At 31.7% G+C, this 25,251-nt stretch overlaps 1 protein-coding gene across 3 annotated transcripts; it reads right to left on the bottom strand.

Moving 5' to 3' along the window:
- Positions 1-1,574: 1,574 nt before the first annotated feature.
- On the bottom strand, positions 1,575-25,008 carry LOC143067223 (sodium-coupled monocarboxylate transporter 1-like). Of its 3 annotated transcripts, XM_076240334.1 has the most exons (17): positions 24,852-25,008; positions 21,504-21,856; positions 20,944-21,012; positions 20,100-20,151; positions 18,953-19,020; positions 18,470-18,550; positions 17,748-17,821; positions 13,216-13,353; positions 11,633-11,768; positions 10,478-10,566; positions 8,547-8,659; positions 8,030-8,100; positions 7,111-7,197; positions 5,461-5,696; positions 4,430-4,530; positions 3,262-3,386; positions 1,575-1,831 (listed from the first exon to the last, which is right to left on the bottom strand). In XM_076240334.1, the coding sequence occupies exons 2-17, from the start codon at positions 21,840-21,842 to the stop codon at positions 1,616-1,618; spliced, it is 1,995 nt and encodes a 664-aa protein (XP_076096449.1). In that variant the 5' UTR covers positions 21,843-21,856; positions 24,852-25,008; the 3' UTR covers positions 1,575-1,615. The 3 variants fall into 3 exon arrangements, with proteins under 3 accessions (XP_076096449.1, XP_076096450.1, XP_076096451.1); XM_076240335.1 differs by lacking the exons at positions 18,953-19,020; positions 20,100-20,151; XM_076240336.1 differs by lacking the exons at positions 18,953-19,020; positions 24,852-25,008 and having other exon boundaries at positions 21,504-21,520.
- Positions 25,009-25,251: the final 243 nt, after the last annotated feature.

The following is a 25,251-nucleotide window of genomic DNA, read 5'->3' as shown; positions in this document are numbered from 1 at the left end:
GAACTAATACCCGTTTTGTTAAGATATACCTTTTCACAGTTTTGGTCTTTTTTTGGGAAAATGTTGTTTGTGCTGTATTTAGACCCCTTTACCATGAATTTTTTTTTTTTGCATGCACACGTATAAAAATTGCGGTTTTTATCCAACGCAATCATAGGTTTAAAACGTTGTTTTCAATTTAGTAGATATAAAAAGATGTGGTATGAGTGCCGCAATGAGACAACTCTCCATCTAAGTCACAATTTATAAAAGTAAACCATTACAGGTCAAAGTACGGTCTTTAACACGGAGTCTTGGCTCAAACCGAACAGCAAGATATAAAGGTCCCCAAAAATAACTAGTGTAAAACCACTCAAAAGGGAAAACCAGCGGTCTAATCTATATAAAAAACGAGAAACACTTTAATATGAACCACATCAACAAACGACAACTAATGAACATCAGATTCCTGACTTAGGAGAGGTGCAAACAATTGCAGCGGGTTTAAACGTTTTAATGGTACCAAACATTCACCCTTAGGAAACAATAGGGTAACATTGTATTTATAATACCCCGTTCTAGATAGTAAAATATGACCCCTTCAAATTCAAGGAGAAAAAAACATAATAACCCAATTTCAAACAATTTAGCTGAAAATGCAACCCCGTGTGTCGGAACATACCCGCCCCGGTATCATAAATATAGTGAGTATCCCCCGGGTAGATGTAGAATGGCCATTGGGGAAGTGTCACACAAAACAACCATTTCATGTATAGGTTTACTTACCGTTTTGGTTGTTTCAAAAGGTGTCCCAGTCACCCATCGGATAGGGGAATCAGTATAAAAAGAAATCAGAGTATGTGTTTAAGTGATAAATATGACAAATTGCCATATTCAACATGTTCAATACAATATAAGCTAATGACGATAGTTTTTTTTTTTTATTTTACGTGGACCCGGAACTGTGCAATGTACCAATTAAATGATCAACATTAGTACGGCCGAAGCAATTTCTTTGCATGTATAAAGGCATAAATAAGTAATTGCACTTTTTCTATAGAATGAAGGGTAGACCATTTTTTCTCCTAATTTTGCCATACTGTTACATGGGCAATAAAAAAAACAGTTTTGCACCTTTCGACAACCCATGTGCCCAACAGGTACTTGTTTTTGTCTTGGATAGTCAGGATTTTGCCCGAACTCTCCCCTAATCACAGAAATGTTGGATGTAACTGTGCCAAAGAGTACAAGAAGCTCACTCTCTGAATAGTGTGGCTTTCTTTTTGTTATTTCCATCAGATCTACGTGGAAAGTATTCCGTCCCGTTTTGTTTACATAGGGAGACACCGCTGCGCATGCTTCGATGAAACGAAAGTACGTTGCTAAGGTATTTATATCTTAAGAGTGGTCGTAAGATAAGACTTAAGATCAATGACTCACTATGATGTGTGCCCCTCCCCCTCCTTAAACTATCATTATCAATAACTTTAACATGTTGACTATACCATCATTTTGAAGTCAGTTCACCATGACTTAGGGGAAGATGGAGGATGTCAAATATTAATCAAATAATCAAATAATTCATTATTTCAAACTGACATCATGTAATGTATTTATTAACAAATGTTATCTAAGTCTATCCTTCATGTCGATCACATTCTATAGATATTAAAGGTATATGTCCATTTGTTCTGTCTGAATTTCTATGATTTGTACTATTTTCTGTCAATAGAGCTGTATTCACATTATTTAAATCATGTTTCTGTTCGACGTTGTCATGTTTATTCATCGAATTATTAATCAAAGCTGACGTATGTCCTTGGAGCGAATTTTCCTTTTCCTCTTCGTGTATCTGAAACGACAGTAGAATCACAGAACAATAATACAAAAAGTTCAATTGAAATATTTACATAAATTCAGTACAATTGGTAAGGAAGTTTAACAAGTAAACACATGATTTTAAATAAGCATGCATTTATCCTCAGCTAAATTTCAATAATGTTACAATGACAAAACATCACATATAGTAATGTTTGACAACAACAATGTAACATACAATAAATAAGCTTTGCTAAATCAATAAAAACTAAACCCTACTTGATCCTACTTGTAGGATGAAGCACGTTGTAATGGTATAAGAACTATAATTATACCTCTTTGAAATGACGAACACGTTGTCTGATTTGCTATGAGTGCACGTGTCTTGCAACTTATTATAGACATGTTTAGTCTGTTTTGGATCTTACGGCACAAGACACGTCGCTAAATATGTAATATATAGTTTTATGTAATGTTGTATTATATATTATTGAGAGATGAGACTTAAATGAAAAATTGAATTGTAACCTAACTATGCCCTATTCCATATGTTTTTAATTATTCCGGGGGTTACTCCATGATTAGTGACGAATATATAAAGCTGGAGACGGTTTAATTTGAAAGCAGTAACTATGTTCGGATTTTGTTACACTTAACGTCTTGTCTTATTTGTTTTTTTTTTTTTTTTTTTGCCTTTCCAACGTTTTTTTTTAAAGTATTGTATTTTCAAATATTTTGACCTCGAGCATCACTTAGACGACATTATTGACGAAATGCACATCTGGTCCAAAAAGATTGGTTCCGTTAATGTACAGTAGTATATAATCATCAAACCAAAGAGACCAGGGTTATTTGAAAAAAGTCCTTTATTTGACAGAAACACATGTTATATTATTTGTTACATTTTGTACTATAACTATTATTATTTACTTCTTTATGAGCCTTGCATAATCTACCATCCATTCTGTTTCGGTATATATTTATACAAAATGTAATCGGTAAATAAGTAAGAGAAGAAATACCATATACAATTTGATTGAACTATAATTTATCATACGACGAATTAAAATTGAATGCCTCGTTTTTGTATGTTTGTCTCATTCAAAATCCTGTCATGTTATATGTTATATGCAACCTTTTACCATTTCTCTATTATAATTAAAAAAATTAGCAAAGTAAATGATTTACCAATTGAAATATTACTATGATGCTAAATCATAAAAAAAAGTATTAACAAAATTGATCGAACTAAACGATATGTTAAACAAAGGGTACATAAGACATAAAGCTTTATTTAGAGTCGGTATAAGCAGTGCAAGTACAAACATAGGCTCTGAAGCACTTTTAAAACCGACATAAAAACAAGTAAAACAAACCGTTAGACTTTATCAACAATCGAATACAACTTGAATGTACATATTTGGTAGTTTGAAAATAAAATATATTAAACTATTACATTCTTACCTCTATTTTTTTATAAATATATCCAAATTTCATAACTTTTTTAACAGATTTTGGCAAAAAGAAAAAAAATTCATCCACCGCCGATATCAAATACAATGGATTTGATTCTTCTGGTTTTGTATAACCTACAAGAAATAAACTCAAAACATGAGAAGGTAGTTAGAATAGTTCCTACCTAAAGCTTAAACAATGGAATGGTTCTGACAAAAAGTATAAACATATGATTTGCTAACTACAATTACAAATGTAATCTCCTAAACAAGTCGTTACTTCTTTGATACTTACATGGGAACAATCAATAGACCACTTAGAGTTTATCCATCAACTGACAAAAATCGTCAATTATGCGCGCCTTTATGACGTTATTTACCTGATAGAGGTGCCTGTATCCCTGCACTATTAACGTGAATCAAGTGTTTTAGTGATCGTCATTGTGCAGGGTACACTAGAAATAATGTTTGTTCCGTAGGTACTTAATCACAATTCCCTGATAACAGCAGTGCTGATTGTCAAATAATTCGTGCAATATAGCATAATAGTTTTCCAACCACTTGCTCAACATTGGAACGGAAGTGACGATGCCTCTAAACCCACGAATGATGTTCACTTAAACCAAAGTTTTTGACGGAAACCCATCGAACTCGAAAGTTGTCTATTACATTTTACTGTTATGGACAGTGTGTATCACAGACTACCGCTATATGTTTGGTTTGTCCTGCAAGTCTTCCATTGCTCATCACACTGTCGATACGAGGATTCTTATCTGTTTTGAAGAATGTGAAGAGTACCTTGCATGATCAACAGAAAACATGTACGCATCCGACGATCCCGAATTTGTAATAGTTTTTAGTTAACCAACGTATTTTAGTTCGCAGTGTTTATTTTTATTATTGCCGAGACAAAAATTCTCACTTCCGATTCTAACATGCATGCATTTTCAGGATTATCACTGGCAATGTCTAGTGTAAACGAAACTGCTAACCCGTTTATATATGACCATTGTTCACATATGTAGTTTATGTTTGATTTGTGATTCTTAATCAATGGTTTTCTAGATCGTGTTTTAATGATGTTGCTGGTATTTGTTTCCCCTGTTCATTTTTTTCTTTTCCGATTGTGCAGTGCATCTTTTTACTTGTCTTACAATAAATACAGACATATACTTTACCTGTCAGAAAGCTAATTATACTACCAACTATCATTACAGTAAATATACCAATCACTCCAAACCATGGATAGGCAATTGAGTAAAAATAGTCTATACCACTCCTACAATACAAGTTCTACGACATATCATTACAGAAAATTCTAATATTTGAATTACTAAAACACTAAGTAGGTAATTGCATGAAACTTATATATTTCACCTGAACCAAAATACCCCGGTACTGGTTCTACGCCTTAGAACGTATTGATGAAAAAACCATGGATATTTAATCGAATAAAAGTATAATTAAATCTTTCCAATGTATAAAAAAACAACCTAAAATATACCATTCACCCAAATAATAAAACAACGATGGATCAGAAAAAAAACTATGCAATGCAGAATTCTAAGAAACATTCTACACATATCCCTAATAGTAAGTTATGAACACTTTTAAAGTACTACATCCTCTATTTCCTTGCCTTTTCGCAGACAGTATATATGACGTCTGTACAATAAATCTGTTGAATCTACGCTTAGAAGAAATGATTATATTGTAAGGTTGTAACAAGCTTTGGATAAGCTTTCATGTCGATTGACAGCGGTGCTTTCATATCAGTAGTTTAAGTCTTTATTAGATTTAGTTTTTTTATCTACTTTAGAACTTCGTGCCGATATGATCAGGCAAGTCCTCTTTAACTGATTTGTACAGTTCTTATGTTGCCTAGTTAGTAATTTCTCACAAATCAAGAGCCTTAAATGAAAGGATCATCGTTGGTTGCTGTCTGTCATACTTCTTTTTGTGTATTGTTTTTGGTCAATCTCGTTTTATCTTGTACATTTTTTCGCACATTTTGTCATGCAGGTGCTGTTGATAAAGCATTAGGAAAATTATAGTTTTCAGTTATATTCATTTTGAAAAGTAGTATGAGCGCGCCTTAAGAGCATTATTGATATGTGAATTTAACCCTATGCAATTTTGTATGTGTCCTTGTCAGTTTTATCTCTTCTAAATTGTTCTATTATTCATCCAAACCAAAACCTATACATACGGTATATTATCTGTTTCAGGAATGTCTGTAGTTAATATATCAGATTCTACATAATAAGGCATCGAGACTGGCGATGTCATGTTGTACATTGCTGATATGTTCCTTAGAGGTAGGTAACACTTATCAACAGGTGCTGATGGCAATGGCACTGCTTGCCGTACGTTTGGTGACGTGTATTGGCCTGTAATTATCCACGTAATAAGAGCTATTCCAGATAATGTACCAAGGATAGCACCCTGCAGCAACGAAAAAATGAAAAAATCCTCAGTAATAAAAACAGTACTTTTGCATATTTGATATATTCAATAGTGTTTATTCACTATTCACCTCCATATCAAGCTAGATATTAATACCATGCCAAATATCACAACCAATATCATCGAATTTGTTTTTTCTCACATCAATCTGATTAAAATATAGATGTGTGTGTCCAAACTTTGCTTGCAATGATCTTTATTAAAACCTCCTACTTTCTGCTTTAAATACCTTCTCATTAGAATCCTCTGGTTTTGTCGAATTAATACACACCTTCCAAAATGTTAAGGCTGAAATTTCATTGTATTACTTACTGACACGAGAGTAAAACGGAGTGTTGTCAGATCGTTGCAAGCAAACCTTAGACACTTGATATGTATTCTTGCGTATTGTTATTCATTTACTTTTCTACATTCGCTAGAGGTATAGGGGGAGGGTTGAGATCTCATAAACATGTTTAACCCCGCCGCATTTTTGCGCCTGTCCCAAGTCAGGAGCCTCTGGCCTTAGTTAGTCTTGTATTATTTTTGATTTTAGTTTCTTGTGTACAATTTGGAGTTTAGTATGGCGTTCATTATCACTGAACTAATATATATTTGTTAAGGAGCCAGCTGAAGGACGCCTCCGGGTGTGGGAAGTTCTCGCTACATTGAAGACCAGTTGGCGACCTTCTGCTGTTGTCTTTTATATGGTCGGGTTTTTGTCTCTTTGACACATTCCCCATTTCCCATTCTCAATTTTATTATATTAACTCTTTTACATTTCTATGTATATAATTGATTAAAAGCAACCGCGTGGAGACCTTGTATATTTCATAAGTGATTAGAGGCGGGGTTTATTTCAAAACATGCTTAATAGCGATGTTACGTAAATTGTAAAAACACCACGGTTTTGAGGAGATTTGTGAAAGGTTTCAACAGACGAAGAAATTGATGATGAACAATTGAAATAAAGTCATAAAACACATTTACAGCTAACAAGTTATAACTGTTGTCATTTGCTGTTCGTTCTAACCCCATATGCACTTTAATGTTCTCACATATATTGTATTTGGTCACGTTATGTAACTTATATTATCAGATTGGTTTCATATCAAATAACAACAAGGACCCAATCATGATCACAGATTTAAACTGACTCTTTATTTGAAATGATAAGTTGTGATCCCAATATGACAATTATATATCTAAGCATTAATGTAACTACGTCATTTAATAAGGTATGCATTAGGAATACATATTAAACCTTTTTTAAAGGTTTAAAACTAATAATTTAACATTAAAATGTTATTCATGTTTGATTATAAATAGGCGTTCTTTATATTTGCAATAATTATTTATTAACATTCGTCATAACATGCATAATAGAAACAAACATTCTTCTGATTTAACTAACCTTAGCATTAGCCCATGGACAGAAACAACCAAGAAGAAACAATCCAGTTAATGGACCTCCAACAATTGCTAATATAGTACCTCCTATCTGAAAATAAATTGCAAACTTCACTAGTAGATCTTTAAAATTCACCAAGATAACGTGGCATCAACCTTTTCAAATACTGTGAAAAAAAGTTTTTAAATTTCACCCGATCAAGGGTAAACGTTTATTTTCAAATGTCAATGTAATATTACGAAAAAAGTAAGTATCTAATCATTGATACACAAATTGTGGCATCTTTTACAGTTACAAAATCTGTAAATTCATGGACACCATTTATAAATTTAAAACCTCCCGAAAGATACCATGCTCATATAGGTTGCTGTCTTTTTGACATATTCTCCATTTCGATTCTCAGTTTTCTTATAACTTATTACGCGTTTTGTATACATACGATTCATCAGTTACCACGAAGTTGGAGTGCATAGGAAACCAAAAAGGTTATATATGAAGAGAATTGATAGAAGAGCCAACCATAAAGACATCATTTCTCTATTCATTGTACAATCTATTGTTTTTACTTTATCTTATTGGTTTCTACAAGACTCACGAATATATACATTGTTAATCTGTGACCTATACTTTCATCCATTGATTGTATTTCGTGTTATCATATTACTGTCAGCAGAACATGCTTATAATTATGATATTTAGTCTTAAATTGTCCATTATTGCAATTTATATAACTGTTCCTAAGTATTAGGTTCTTTTAATATGTTTAAGTGTGTTTTTCTCTAAATGCTTTCCTTTTTATTGTATATACCACATGTGCTATTTGAATTGGAATAGTCAAAACCATAGCATTATTACGCACATCCAATCACATACACACACATACACAGAACTGGTAAAGATAAATGTGTCTGTTGGTCCCTACCTGTGTTAAAGTACCTCCAATAATAGAAACCAACAGAGCCATAGAAATTGCAACAAGACCAAATACTATTACTGAAATAAAAGTTATCCATTAGATGCATGTATTTGTTATCATCATATCAATATCAGAGATTCTACAATTTTTAGAAGTTATTCAAGTTGTTTCACAATAACCTACAAAACTTAGTAAGTCGTATCATTTTTAATTGGAGTTATAACATAAATATATTGTATTTGTGAAATAATCTTTCCAAAGTAAAACAGTAGAAAATGCAATAGGCATTATACTATAGTTCTTATCTTCTATGTGGTCTTGTCTCTGGTAGAGAGTTTTCTCATTGACAAGCATATCACATCTTCTTTTGTTATATTTAACTAATTTAGGTATGTTACATTATTGAGTAAAATGCAAAAGGCAAGCCAAATAACACATACAGATTGATATAACAGCAATGTAGTGATCGATGTTAAAGAAATCGTCGTTACGGTTATTTTTATACATTACAATAATAAATTACCTGCAACTTTAGAAATAATGGTTGCCTTAAATTCAGACATTGATTTCGTATGAGGTTTTACTATATCCTGCCAGAACAAAGCTGATAAACTGCTGAGACCTGACGATAATGTACTAAAATTTAGAAATAGATGATAATATATTTTGTTAATCAGGGAGAGACTTAATCCGACAAATTATGTTTCTGTCGGGTTTAAAGAATGACTAAAGGTATCATGTATCGCTTCATGAGCAAGCCTAACCATTGACTATAAATATAAAATATAATGATAACTGTTGACATCATAATTCTCTTTATCATCAATATTACATAACTCCGGTTGCATGCAATGATTCTTGTAGGTTTCAGATTATATGGGTAGTTATAGAAATGTGTCTCTGTTTGTATTGTTCTGATCGTTCCTGGACAAGTGGTAAAGACTGTCAGACTATGTCTACAGAGGAGAACACACCATAAAGGAAGTGTAAACGCACTGGTTGATGTTGCTGATGGTCTATGTAAAGTAAGGAGACTGGGATGGCATAATTGTCAATAAGACCACTATTCAACAGTCAAATTAACGTGAAATTAAGCTATGTAACGATATTAGATTTATGTTTTGAGACTTTTTTTTCACTTGTTTTTTTTTTTTTTAATTATAATACAATTGTACTATATATTTAGCACAACATCAGTTCCTTATGTCATTTTCGTAAGCTCTTAAGATGAATGCATCATTGTAATTGACTCATGAATGTGTATGACCCGACACAATACCCCATGCTGCGTAAGCGATATCTTAAGAAATTAATGAACCAAATGTTGATGCCAGAATAAAAAGATAATTGTATGAAAAATTCGTTTAAGGTCAAGTTACAGTAAATGAGCTATATAACAGATTTCAGTAAAATTTTGCATACAACTTTGGCTCGATGAACTACAACTGAGAATCGAAAAAATAATGCATTTATCTATTTTATTATTTGAAATATTACTGTTTGTATTCTTTCAAAATGGGTGAACATTTGTATAGAAAGCACATGAAATCGGCTTAAAATCTTCTTATAATTGTCTTTAAAACATCAAATCTTTAATTCTACTCCATAGACTTTTCTTAAGAAACTATATGTTGTGGATACATAAATTTCTGTTTTAATGGTGCAAAATAAAGATAGGGTCACCGACTTCGTTTTTACGGTATACATCATTCACTGCAGTGTTCTTTATGAAAAAATCCCACAAAACGTCTAAATAATCGTAACGTCGTCGCGTTACAAGCCGTAAAACATTGATTTTTGACGTTTTTCACTACCAACAAGGTACAAAATTGATTATTAGACAAAAAAACGAAGTCGGTGACCATATGATTTTTTTATATCATTTAAACGGAAATTGATGTGTCAACAACATTCAGTTTTTTAAGAAAAATCTATGGAGTAGAATTAGAGATTTTATGTTTTTTATTTAAATTTTAGAAAAGATTTCGCCGATTTTATGTGCTATCTATACAAATATTCACTCATATTGAAGGAAATCAATCTGTAATATTTCAAATAATAAAAGAGATAAATGCATTATTTTTTCGATTTTCATTTGTAGTTCAACGAGTCAATGTTGTATGCAAAATTTTAGAAAAATCTGCGACATAGCCCATTTACTGTTCCTTTACCTTAAGGGATTTGGTTGGCCATTCTTCTTTCAAAGAAATGATATTGCAAAAACAATTGTATTCGAAATACTCAATGAATTGTAAGTAAGCATTGTATGCCAACAAGAGCAAAAGTCATTTAAATGATGTGCATTTTCATTATTAAAGATCTTTAAGCATTGGTTTATATAACATAAAAACACAATCGTTGATTGTATTATGTATTGTTCTTTTCTTATATTTCAGAAGATGTTTATCAACACCCACTGTGCGTATTTCTTGTATAATCGATTTTGTTATTTACCTCAGTGATGCGCTAAATAATGAAGCCATAAATAATCCGGGCATTCCTGGAACCCTATTGAAGATATCCATTACCATGTAAGGAATTATCTACAAAAGAGTTAAATGACGCCATATATTATCCTAACATCCCTAGAACCCCATTAAACATATACGGGATTATCTACAAATAGTAAAATGAAGCCATGAAAAGTACTGGCATCCCTTGGATCATAATTAAACCTATACTTTACCATGTACGGGATTATTTATAACCCAGTTACATCCCATTAAGAACTTGTATTTCAAACATAATTAAAGATGAATTATTTTTTATAGGTCTACTATTGTTCGCTGTAAAACATTTTGCAGTAAATTGTTCTTTCAGGTATTGGTTGTAAATATTGTTTCGAAATGTGTAACTATAAATACAAATGTATGGACATTTTCTTTAATGCTTTGAAATAAAGTAATTTGTTTATATTTATGTCTTTTAATTCACTCGAATATTTAAATTTAGTAGTTGGTTCTGTCATCAAATCATTGGGAAGACCAAAGTATTGGACATTGGCATAATGGTAACTTACAAACAATTCTATTACGATGATAATGTATTGTGTTGTAACAGTTGTTTGGGTCGCAATCATAAATATCGAAACTGTAATAATGTATTGTGAAATAGAAGACAATAGTTTTGTTAACTCTGAGGATAATACTTTCCGTCCTCACTTCCTTGTCTATGACTAATTATCAAATTATGCATGTCCAGCATATATTCTTAATGTGGAGTAGAAACTGAAACGCCTCATGTGCAAAGAACATTGGAAAGCAGGCAAATAAATGACATTTGTTAAAAAAAACCTTACTAGGGACAGATTATTATTATTCAGTTCTAAACAGGGTTGTTTTATTTTGTTTTGTAAACGCTAAAATCTTACCATTTTCTCCCTCAGGTTAAAATGTTTGAGAAAATGCATAATGTTTATTAATTCTAAATATCCTTTGATTTCTGTTTAATTTGTCTGACAACTTTTTTAAATTCAAGAGTAAGAAATTATTAATATTTTTTTTTCTGTTTTTAAAGTCCATTTGAATATTATTTGTACATCAGTGTATTATGACATCTGCAAAGTTTTCAAAAGAAGTGTCGACACATGAACATTTTTAATTTCCTTACCTGGTTAGGATTTGTAATTTGTTTTGATTTTAGGGGGTCGCATCCTAATGTGTTGTAATAAGAGTAAGCAACGATCCCTTCAAAGCAGGCCATTGAAACTGTTATCAAAAACACCGGAGACACAATCAGCATTACTCTAGAATAAATGTATTTCAATATTAGTGAAGAATTATATACTGAATTTAGTATAATTTATCATGCATACTTTTGACTACCTCCTGAGCAAATAATGGTTTCTTGAATAACATTACCCCCCCCCCCCTCTATTTCTTTTGTAGTTAACTATCGATTTGCACAGCAAGACAATCGTTCATGAAAAATCCAGATCATCACACAAGTGTCCATAAAGACGTCATTGAAGTCACTAGGTTCTGATGGATGACAATAACGTTGAACTTCATTACTATTTTCAACATGAACATTTTGTAACGTACGTTACTATCACCAAATTCTATACTTTGTAACGATATGACGTGGCTGTTTACCTATACATCCTGTCATTGTGCTATGTCTGCTTGTTTTGTTCACACATCGCTTGCAATATACTGGAATTTTATGCGACTGTCATACAAGTTAGAGGTTTAGCTAGCTATAAAACTATATTTAATCTACTATTTTTTACTAACGAAAATCTATGTACCAACTCAGGAGTATGACATGTGTTATCCATTCATTTGGTATTTGGCCAATTAATTACGAATTTTCAGTTTCAAATTTTCCTCGGCGTTCAGTATATTTATTATTTTACTTTAAGGTACCATCATTCATATCTTTTAAATCAGAATTTTGCAACGTATATTTTCAGTTATCAAAATCGGAATGTTATAACGTGCGTTAATAACATCCCAAAATGACAGACACCAAATGCACTCATATATATTTGAATATGAAAAATAAACGATTTCTTTTATTATCTCGGATGGGGTTTTGTATCAATTTTTGTAGTTGCCAATTCTCTTTAATAGGACATTTGTTTGTTTGTTTGTTTTGTTCACACATCGTTGTCAATAGAATGGAGTTTTATATGCGACTGTCATTTAAATGAATGGGTAAGCTAGCTATAAAACCAGTTTTAATTCACTATTATCGACAAAAGCTAATGTCGGTACCAAATCAGGAATATGACAGTTGTTATTCATTCGTTTGATGTTTTAGCTCTTGATTTTTCCATTTGATAAGGGACTTTTCGGGGTTTTTTTATAATTCTATTGTTTACGCGTATTTCCAATCGAGTGAGGCAAGTTCTTTACAAATGATTTGATCAATTTGTTCTAATATTGTATTGTTACACCACTGGCATACGTTAGAGAGATGATTAAATGCTCACAAACAGGTTTAATCCTGCTTCAACCTGGTTTTGCTAAAGGGTTACGTTTGGTAAACGACCTTTTATTATTTCTTGACGGGAAGAGATTTGAAATAGCACGACGATGCACAGCAAGCACAGATGTTACAATAAAAACAATCACACAGTGAAAGCAATGTTCATATAGGCACAGATATTGTTGATATGATCCCGGAATTCATACAGAAAAAAAAGTTCATTGATAGATCAAATATTTTTTTCAGAAACTTGTCTATACCTTTTAGCATCTTTCAGGGTTGGTGTAGAACAAATTCTCTGTACAGATGCTTGATCAAAGATCATTCCGGTACCTTTGATGATACTGCCGACAAATAAATTCCAGAATGTATGACGTCTAGTTATATCAGTATCCCATCTGCAAACATATTGCCATTATTGTTCTCGAAACAAAATACGTATACCTTCATTATGATTTTTATATAAATAAAGATAATACTAAGGGGACGACCATTCGATATTCTGGGGGGGGGCAGGAGGATTTTGAAAATAAATAACTTGGCCTTGATAATCAAAAAAATAAATGGTTTGTTCTGTGGTAGTTTGAAAATAAATTACCTGACTTGCAATGTAATTGAAAATAAATAACTCAACAGGTCTAATCGAGAGTATGAGATGGCACCAGATTCTTCATAAATTCAAAAATCGGGAAACTCTTCCCATTTTTTTTAAATAATAAAAGTAGAAATACTATTTGAATATACTTGAATGTCTAAAAAAAAATGGTTTCATTTAACTTCAGGTACATGTATATTGTCTCAGGAAACCTTACCTCACTTTTTAACAGGGCCGTAACTACATTGAGGCAAATGCCTCATGTAGGAAATTTCAAAACCAAACGCTTGTCTCCATATTAAATTGTGTTCACGGAGAGTGCCTTGCAAGAAGCAAGTTCTGTTTTCCTAAGACGTAGCCCTGATTTTTCGGGATCAATGTTTCTTATTTATTTGTCTTTTGTTCATTGATTGTCCTTCTGTATTTTGTTAGTGTTGCATTCCTTTTGTACAGTAATCTAGTAATTTTGTTATGAACTTGATCACGAGTTTAAAAAATACAGCAGCCACAAACTTAACTACGTGAATTCCATTTTTGCTTTATCATGCACATTGGTCTTTTGATGCTACTAGAAACTTAAGTCTTACACTGAATTTATACATTTTGCTTTGAGAAAAAAATATTGTCAAAAAATTATTAAAACAAAACTTGCATTTTCAGATTATAAAAGGGTTTTTCGGAACACCCAGAAAACATGATTTTGCATCATTTGTTCTATAGCTTCTTGGGCCTTCAGTGGCTACAAAACCCTTCAAAAAAAATGTGCCTCGCTTCGCTTAGCCACATATGTTTTCCAATACTTTTAAAAAAGGCTAGTTACAACCAAACTTTAATACTATGTATGTATGCAATACATGTGTATGCAGTTGGAAGTATAAAAGTTTCATTTCTGCAGAGGATGATTATTAATTCTGATTAAATGGTACATAATGACTTGACTATACATGTATTATTTATAATAAACAAATCATTTAAAAATTGTATGTTTTCCAATATCATAAATATAGTTGTGAAAATGTATAACAGTCCCTTGCTTTAATGAAAATGAAAAATCTTGCTTCAATAGTGCAGAAAATGAATAATCTGTCCTTTTAGTTTACGAAAATAAATAACCGATTAAAACAAATCCTCCTGCAAAACAGGATATCAAATGGTCGTCCCCTAACAATGAACACCGTCCTTTTCTGTATCTTGATATCTTTATCTTTAACGAGAATCTTAATACAAACATTTATGATAAAAGAGATGATTTTTCATTTCCTATTGTTAATTATTAATTTCTAGAAGGTGACGTTCCCCTTTCACCATCTTATGGTGTTTATATATCTCAAATTGTTCGATTCGCTCGTGAATTTAACAAAGTATATAATTTCAACGAAACAAATTTCTGTATTCCTGAACAAATTTTACATCAGGGTTTCCGATATCACAAACTAGTCAAAACATTTACTTAATTTTACCATCGGTACAAGGACATCATTCGTAAACAAAAATCAACATGCAGACATCTTATACGTTCAACTATTTTATCGTAATATTCTTCACAAAATGTCAGCAATTACCTGAAAAGCTTACCAAACCTCAAACAGTCTTATTCTGAAAGGATATAGTTACGATACTGTTGGCAAGTCATTAATGATTGCATATGTTGGTATTAATATTGATTCACTCATAGAGTCTTTGCATCGGAAATGAACACATTTATTCTAAAACCAGTTGTTAGCCTGATACGGGCTATGTTCTTTAATATAACTTATGATGATATGATGCTAAGCCCATAATGGGAGAGATTGCACTTGATTTTGATATGCTGAAGACATACTCTATCAATCAGTTCAATTGAGATCTGGAGCTAGCATGTCAGCACAGTAGTCAGCACTTCGGTGTTGACATAAATATCAATTAAATATATAAAAAAATAAAGATGTGGTATGATTGCCAATGAAACAACTCTCCACATGAGACCAAAATGACACAGAAATCAACAACTATAGGTCACTGTACGGCCTTCAACAATGAGCAAAGCCCATATCGCATTGTCCGCTAACAAAGGCCCCGCAGTGACAATGTAAAACAATTCAAACGAGAAAACTAACTGCCTAATTTATGTACAAAAAACTGAACGAAAAACATATATGTAACACATAAACAAACGACAAATTACAGGCTCCTGACTAGGAACAGGCACATATATACAGAATGTGGCGTGGTTAAACATGTTACATGGTCATTTTTATAAATTTATTGTCAAAAAAGGTATGAATTATTCGAAAGACTGAGGATTGTCTTATGCTAGGCAAAGATTACCTTAGCCGTATTTGGCACAACGTTTTGGAATTCTTAGGTCCTCAATACTCTTCAACTTGTTTGGCTTTCTAACTATTTTGATTTGAGCGTCACTGGTGAGTCTTATGTAGACGCAATGCACGTCTTGTGTATCAAATTATATGCCAGGTACCTTTGATAACTATCAGTAACTGCTTGTAGTCCTCTGTTCATTTATGTATCATTGTCATTTTGCTTAGTTTCTTTAATTACTTATTCTGACATCGGACTCGGACTTCTTTTAAACTGAAGTTTACTGTGCATACTGTAATGAGATTCTTAATTTTACATTTGCTAAAGGTATAGAGAGAGGGCTGAGATCTCACAAAACATGTTTAACCCCGCCGCATATTTCAGCCTGTCCCAAGTCAGAAACCTCTGGTCTATGGGTTGGTTGTTGTTTCTTTGACATACTCAACATTTCCATTCTCAATTCTATTTAGCAAAATATCTCCCTTCCATTGAAAATAAAATGGTCAACTAAATAATCATGTTTTTAAATGAGCATGTATTTATCATTGTAATATTAGTTAGGTATATAACTTAATTCATAATATTATTATCTTTGTCTTCAATATATATAACTTCCTTAAATGTGCACAATAAAAATCATCTTGAGTTCTTAATATATAGTTTTATGAACACTTAAAAACCCACTAAAGGTCATCATTCACTATCGACTACAAGTAGTTATAAAATATTTAAAAAAAAAATTTAAACATTGATTTTAATTCATCAATGGGAACGTAATAGATTTTGACCTTGGCCTTCAGTAAGTCATATAGTACTTCAAGTATTTTTAGATATTACCCAATGCGGTTAAAAATATTTTTCAGAAACTATCAATACAGTCACATACTTTTAAGAAACTTACTCTACATAGTAAGTCAAGTATTTTTAGATATTAGCCAACGCAGTAAAAAATATTTTTAAGAAGCCAACAATACATACTTTTAAGAAACCCAATCTATATAGTACTTCAAATATTGTTGATATTACCTATTGCAGTTAAAACATTTTTTTAAAGAGAAGGACAATGCATTCTTTGAAAAAAAACCAAAAAACTCTGATTTAAAAAGAAAACAAACAAAAATAACAATTTGATGTTGTTGTCATTTAAATACTTGACAATTGGATATTCAGATATTTATCAAAATAGGTAGACGTTCATTTGAATGAATAATTTTTATTCCTATTGGAGCAAATCGTGTTCCTTCTAACACCAACATGTTTCTTACTTATATTGTGTATCATGCCCAGCGTTGTATTTTTCCCGGATTTTGATTGGCTAATGAACGTCGTAAAATGAAATCATAGCACCGAGTGTTACTAACCCATAAACCGGAAGTTGCTACCATTAACCCAGGGGGGGGGCTTCACTTCATTTTCCTGAGCCCCATGGGGTTGTTACAATTAAACATTGAATTATGTAAATAATCTTTGATATCTGTAATTAGATATGTTATCACATAACGATTTTGTTCTAATGTGTCTATGATTTGCATTCATTTCTGTAAATGTATCACTTGGCTACAATATCGTCAATGCATGGGACTATGCCAGATGACCCATGTTATGTCACATCGTCTATGACGGAAAGCGCACATCATAATTTATAATATCTTCCAAAGTTTTTTTAGCCATATTTTAGCGATTGTAAATTTTGACAAATAGTTTCAAATGTATTACATTTTTATGATTGAATCTCAAAAATCATGTCATAAAGTTATCATACTATCAAACGCGGTAGAGAGTAGAAATCTTCCAGTGGCCCAGGTGTGTTATAAATAAATTCCAGTACCAACAACACTGAAGACCTACATTATAATACTGTTACAGTAGTACAAATAAGATAGAGTACCATATACTTACACGAAAAAGTTTAGTCGGCCATTATCATTGGCTATACTCCATGTTGATTTCACCCCTCCACTTAATATTGTACCCTGAAATGTAAAACGAGTTTATGCTCGAAAATAAGCCTTTTGATTGGATTAAATAAATATTCTTATTCTTATTCTATTGGTATTTCTGAAACAAGGGTGCCAATGTTTATTCAAACTCTCCTACGTTTACTTTTGCAGTGTGGCGACCTTAAAAAATACTTCTATATTAATCTGAAAAATCAACAATTTAATTCAGGTAAATAATAATCAAGGATACGAGGTTTCATAACTATGTATAACAGACGCGCCTTTCATCTACATAAGACAGTGGAAGCGGTTTCAAAACAGTTTGAAAACCAAATCGAATAATCATTTGAAGGGTATCAGATTAGTTACAGTTACGGAATATATACATTGTGGTAGTTATTCCAAAATCCTACAAAAAATATTTAAACTCCTAATGTATCAAAGTAATTTCTTTCATTACTGGAGTGCATTAAATTTTTTTCTTATTTTCCACATCAGAAATTACTATAGTAGGAACTATATAATACTTAATCGTAATGTGTGAAGATTTGTGTTTCTAACAGTTTCCAAATAATATATACCAAAAGGCAGATATGTCTAATTATATGTTTTGCTGTTTGTTTGGGAAACATATGATATTACATGTAATTAGCATTTGGAATTTGAATAATGTCCACGTACTTGGATCAAAAATGCCGTTATACCAACTACCATTATTAAACTCTGGAAGACATCTGTCCATATAACAGCTTTTATTCCACCCTACAATAAGAAAAATATCATCATATCAAATATAATAAACATTTACTCCAAGGTGGCTATGTTTAATCCTGGTACCTTTGATAATTATTTAAGACATGGAAAATCGAAGTCCTGATAAGATTGCACTGTATCAAATAAAAGATAACGTTAAAAATCACTAAGATAAACGTGTTTTGTTGCCATTGCTCTAATGAATTTTTAAAATGATAGTATTAATAATGATAATTGTTATCTACATTCAAAATTGGTAAAACACAAAAAATCACAGTTGAATATGACAGTTGGTTTCCGTTCGTTGGATGTGTTTGAGCTTTTGATAAGGGACTGTCCGATTTTAAATTTTCTTGGAGCAATGTTTAACTGTTATTTTCCCTTCTTATCAATAAATTTAATAAATCATACCACAGACGTATATATTACAGCAGCAACGGCTACAATCACAATCGAGGCAATCTGTGGAAACCCCATTACTGAAAAGAGGCATTATTCTATAGTACGTACACACATATTGATATCTATATGGCAATACTTTTATGAGAACAGAGGAAGGAAGACAATTACGTTGAAGATAAACAGTCGGGAAAAATACGACAGTCTACAAAAAACTAAAAAGAAAACAAAAGATTGAACAAGAAGAATCTAATTGAAAACTGGAATGAGCTCATGTACTCCAAGCAGGTACTCTGCCTCATTAATTGTAACTGTTTTGTTGATGATTTCAAGCAATCATAAGAAAAGGATTTTTAATTTTATACATCATTTTACAATATTGTGATCAAAATTCTTTTACACTATGCAAGGACTGTATATGTTTTGTTTCTATGATTACCTACCGATAACAGCGTCTTTGAGCAAAAAAAGATGAATTAACGTTTATAGGTAATATACTTTTCAAACAAAGCGGGATATTTGAAAAAAAAATGACTTTTATATATAAACATTGAGATAACAATGAAAAAATATTCGTAAAGATTGTCACTCCTCTTCAAGGTCAATTCTGAAAATATAATGACTTTGTATAGATGTATTGTTAGTCTGAATGGTATTTTATTGCATGTATAAATCGTTTATGAACAGGAGATATTATTTCGATAGTGTCTTCGTTGGATTTACTTTTGTATCCAGATCTAATAAATATCCTTATATCTTACATACACATGACTAGGAACACTCTGAGGAAAGGTTAACTACATATAACAGTTCTTGCTTTTCTTATTTATGATCTTAATGGTTATCCCCACATATCTTTACCTTTGGCATCCCCATTGAATCCCTATGCGTTCAGTATGAAGTTAGATGAGATGAATTAAATATGGTTAATACAGTAGGATGTTTCTCAGCTTCCCTGTAATCATCTCGCTATGTCTTCTTCTCTAATAATAATTGGCTCATAACGTCCTTGGTTAAAGAATATTATTCAAAATAAAAAGCTTACATGTTCATTCATTCATATTATACCATTTATTTTTCTATTATCTTAACAACTTATTTTTGGTGATATTGAAAATGTGAGATGATTTAATGGAATTATCTACATTTGCATACGAACCTGCCTCTAATGCAATTGCTGGCCCGTATAATACGATCCCCATATATATAGTCTGAAAAGTGAATACTAACTATTAACAAAAAAAATCGTATAGTAACCTTTATGCGACTACATTGTTTTAAACTGTGAGCTTCTGATTAATTTATACATGTAAATGTTTACCCTCTGGTAGTTTGCGTTGGTTACAGGAGGATAGCAAAACACATAATATTGATAAACTATCCGTTGAATTTAGAAATTATCAAGAAACTAAAGACAACTTTTAACTTATATAGATTTGGCAATTACACATGACTGTATAGATTACCTTAGCCGTATTTAGAACAATTTTTTTGGAATTTTGGGTTCGTAATGCTCATCAACTTTGTACTTGTTTGGCTTTATAACTATTTTGATCTGAGCGTCATTGATGCGTCTTATGTACGTCTGGCGTAATTAAACATACGTCTGGTACCTTTGATAACTATTTAAACATCTGGGTCGAAACCACTGCTGGTGGACGTTTCGTCCCCGAGGGTATCACCAGCCCAGTAGTCAGCACTTCGGTTTTGACATGAATATCATTCATATGGTATTTTTTTTTATAAATTCCCTGTTTACAAAAGTATATATTTTTTTTTTAAATACTACGAAATTTCTGATCCCAGACATAGATTACCTTCACCGTATTTGGAATAACGTTTTGGAATTTTGGGTCCTCAATGCTCATCAACTTTGAACTTGTTTGGTTTTATAACTATTTTGATCTGAGAGTCACTGAAGAGTCTTATGTAGACGAAACGCGCGTCTGGCGTTATCAAAGTCTGGTACCTTTGATAACTGTATACATTCAGTAGATACTTACGTAATGAATCATTCCAAGCATAGTTCCGAACATGCGCACAGCATGTGACTCAAATCGTAATTCCAAATACTGAAAAATAGAAAATGGTTCTTTGATTGTTAACTCAAAATTCCCTTCGACAGAGGCATAATATACCAAAGAAACAATAACAATGCAGAAGTCGAAATACTTAAAATAGATAATTAAAATGATATATAGATAAATAGATATCATAGGGAGAGAAATACTAGTAACAATTTGAAATACAAATCGAATTTTCATAAAAAAAACTACTATAATCTACATTTAAATAAAACTTTAGTTTTAGCAATATTTCTATCATTTTTGGTTATTCATTTTTATAAAACAGCAAGTGTTCAATCTAGATATATTTTCACAGAATATACGTAAATGGATTGTTTTGTCGAATTCTTTGTTTAAAGGCATCAAATAGTATAAATAGTCATCTTTAGAATGATACAGCTTACTTTCTAGAGGAAATGAGGAAAATTACACTCATTAAGTTTTGTTATTTTTTGCATACGAAAATCGTTTATGTGTAATATTAAAATACTGCAAACCTCATAAGCGCTCGTGATTTTCAGTGGGTGAATTAAAGGCACCATCAGTTTAATCGAGAGTAAATTGGCAATAAACCATCCAAAGGCCCACATAATGTTCTGTATACCAAATACATATATTTCTGCAGGTGTTCCGAGCATCATAATAGAGGATTCAAATGAAACTATTAAGGAGATGGCGACAGGAATTATTGACATTCTCCGGTTTCCAAGATGATATTCTGAAGTGGTCATTTGTTTCCCACCTGACAGGGCATGAAAGATTCCGATGCTGATTGATAACACTACAACCCCAGTAAACACTATATAATCTGCCACGTGGAAAAACCGAGACTCCATATTTGATATGTTTCCTGAAATAACACAAATCGAATTTTCATGAATAATTTATAAAACATCATGTAAATGTGAATCATAATGATTTAACTGAAAGTAGAAATATGATCATTAAAACTCAGTATATTAGAAACTTAAAGAGAGAAACTGTTTACATTGATCATTTAATTATTGGTTTGCTCTATGGTTTTAGTAATATCATAGTTTTTAGTTTTAAAGATGTGTAGATGGTGCATTCGTATATTGAAAATAAAATGCTAAATAATCAAATGAAAGGGATGTTTGAATTTATTTCAGTATCTGTTATATAAACTTTTTGAAGCAGTACTGCAAATGATTCAATTCTAGTTTCAAATCTTTATATAGCATGTGTACTTATTGATAATTTAGTCTTAGGTGCATGAATCTCTACATTAATGGTTATTGGCTTTAAACTAGCTGTCTGTAACTGCGTACTCTCAGAGCTGTCCATAGTGTTTTTTTGTTGTTAGGATGTACAAGTACACGGTTACCCCACCACATTCTGTATGTATGTGTCAATCCCAAATCAGGAGCCGGTAATTCAGTGGTTGTCGTTTGTTGCTGTATTATTTATTTGTTTATCGTTCATTTTTTGTACATTAATTATGCCGTTAGTTTTCTTGTTTGAATTGTTTTACGTTTGTGATTTTTGGGTCTTTTTATTGCTGATTTTGCGGTATTGGATTGGTCGAAGGCCGTGTGAAAACATTTGCGTATTGAATTTTCTTTTTGTTTTACATTTTAGTAGCAAGTCAAGAGTAACACAATGGATGTCATTTATAGAGCAATATCCTTTGGTTTGATTTCCATGGAGACCTGTTTGTAGATTTCGGTGCAACAAAATGCTATGACTTATCTCCCTATTTTGTAGTTGTTTGAAAAAAGACCAAATATGTTGGGGTTTTTCAGTCACTGAATTCTGAAACCATGTTGTTTAAGCATAACTATGCAAATATACTGAAAATGGAACACAGTACGTTAAGCTTTCTTTAAGTAACACCAATCAGTCTTTATAAAGTTATTCGTTTTTGTTATGCTTGTATATTGTTTTGGTGATCTATTATTATAGAGCCAATATGTTTCCCTTTACTAATTTTTACTATGTATTTTAATATGATTGTAATTCCACTGATCGCGCGAGTATGATGATTAGGCGGAGTATTAGGTCAAAACAAACTGGGTTAACTTTGTCAGATCTTCATCTCCTGTCCAAAGCCAGAAAACTTTCTGTGGCTATCTTGTGTTGTATCTAAATGCTGTTCGTCATTTTGAGAATTTGATGAAAATTTAGGTTGTCTCTTTAAAATAATGTAGGAATTATATTTTATGTTACTTTCATGGTTAGATTATCGCAATTTCTATGAGAGTATGGGTGAGTAAAAGCTTGTTTGGTACATACACAGGATAACAGAGGTCACAACAAAATGTCATTTTCAGTAAAAACAAAAATATTAAACCTACTTCTCATAAATGATAAATGTATAGGTACCAGATTCTCATAAATACATAATGTCCATATGTTGAATATGTACTAGTCTCTCACTCAACGACTATACTAAATCAACCACCAGCACCCCACTATTCTGAGAGAAACGCAGACGTACAAGGAATGTGCTTATCTTTAATAGGCAGCAGGCTTAAATAAATACGTAATGTCCTTGTCAATAAAACGAAATGAAAACTTGACATTTATTCCATTAATGTAGCATCATAACGGTTCATATTCCAGCTGAAGGGAAAATTCCATTTGTATAGATTGTACTACATGAAGGTGATGTGTGTCGGTTGTGGAAAGATGGCGTGTAATTGACAATGTACAACTCGAACTGAGTAAGTACTTTGTGTAGGCGAATTGTATCTGTTTTTAAATGATGGCAATAAATCCATTTGGACAGCTTGTATACAAATTGTGTGAAGATGGATTATGTATGCTTTTTAATGATGGCGTGTATTCTATTTGTACACTTCATATTGTAAGAAGTCGAGTTGTGTCTGTTTTCTTTTTAATAATAACGTGTATACTATTTGTACACCATGTATTGTATAAATACGAGTTGTGTCTGTTTTCTTTTTAATAATAACGTGTATACTATTTGTACACCATGTATTGTATGAATACGAGTTGTGTCTGTTTTCTTTTTAATAATAACGTGTATACTATTTGTACAGCATGTATTGTATGAATACGAGTTGTGTCTGTTTTCTTTTTAATAATAACGTGTATACTATTTGTACAGCATGTATTGTATGAATACGAGTTGTGTCTGTTTTTAAATAAATTATTCATTGTTAGTTTTCTAACATCCCGGTGCAAATGTTTTGTAATAATGACGTGTATTCTATTTGTACAGCAGCTATTGTTTGAAGTTGAGTTGTATCTGTGTTTGAATGGTGGTGTGTAATTTATTAGCTCGGTATGTACTGCATGTCGGTTTGATTAATAGCTGATGATGAAATGGTTTCAAGCGTTATGCAGTAAACCACTTTTACATATAGTTTTAGTGCTCCTTTAATCGTTTCAAAGATAATTGATGAGTCTTGTGTAGACGAAACGCGCGTCTGGCGTACTAAATTATAATCCTGGAACCTTTGATAACTATATAATCTTACTTACAGTTTTTTATTTCTACTTTTAAGCAGATCGATTGTTTGACTTATTAAGATCACAAGTAATTATATTTAAATCTGTCCATTAAACTTTAATAAAAACATGGTCTTTTAAAAGTGAATGTGAAAAGAAAATCAAAACCAAAGTAGCATATAGTATTTGTCTTGAATACACTAAATCAACAATTCTTTGAACAGAAACGCTCACAAAAAATAACATATTACTCTTTCTTAAACATGTTTAACACTTTTGTATCAACATGAATTCTGCAAATCATATAACACATAGCTTTTTACATCCCGCTGTATACATGGTATACATGATATATACGAAAATAGGGCTAATAATATTAATTCATAACACATTATTTATCTATCACATACCTTTTAAATATTCAGCAAATTATAACCACTAACAGCAAAATTGAAATGTATTGAAATGATATTTGATCTGTAGTTTCGAAATTGAAGCGTCTTTGTTGTCATAATAAAGTTTTGATTTAAATAATTCCTACCAGAAATGTTAATATACCGAGATTGTAAAACCTAATTATAAACCCTGGTTCACAACTAATTTTATCGATTCGTCAGTCATGCATTATTCGTTCAAGTCTATACATTAAAGGTCAAGTTTCTTAAAACAATATCGTGTTATTTAAATCTCACATTTATAAATAAAACTAATAGTTAAGGAAATCTTTAAATTTAAATTTAGACTTATTTTATTGAGTAGATATATACAGCCTTATACATGTTATATGTATGTCTAAGATACAGCCTTACA

Source organism: Mytilus galloprovincialis, chromosome 3 (assembly GCF_965363235.1).
Source record: "Mytilus galloprovincialis chromosome 3, xbMytGall1.hap1.1, whole genome shotgun sequence".
Taxonomy (NCBI): Eukaryota; Metazoa; Mollusca; class Bivalvia; order Mytilida; family Mytilidae; genus Mytilus; species Mytilus galloprovincialis.
The sequence above is the reverse complement of the archived record's forward strand: the minus strand, read 5'-3'. Positions and strand labels throughout refer to the sequence as shown.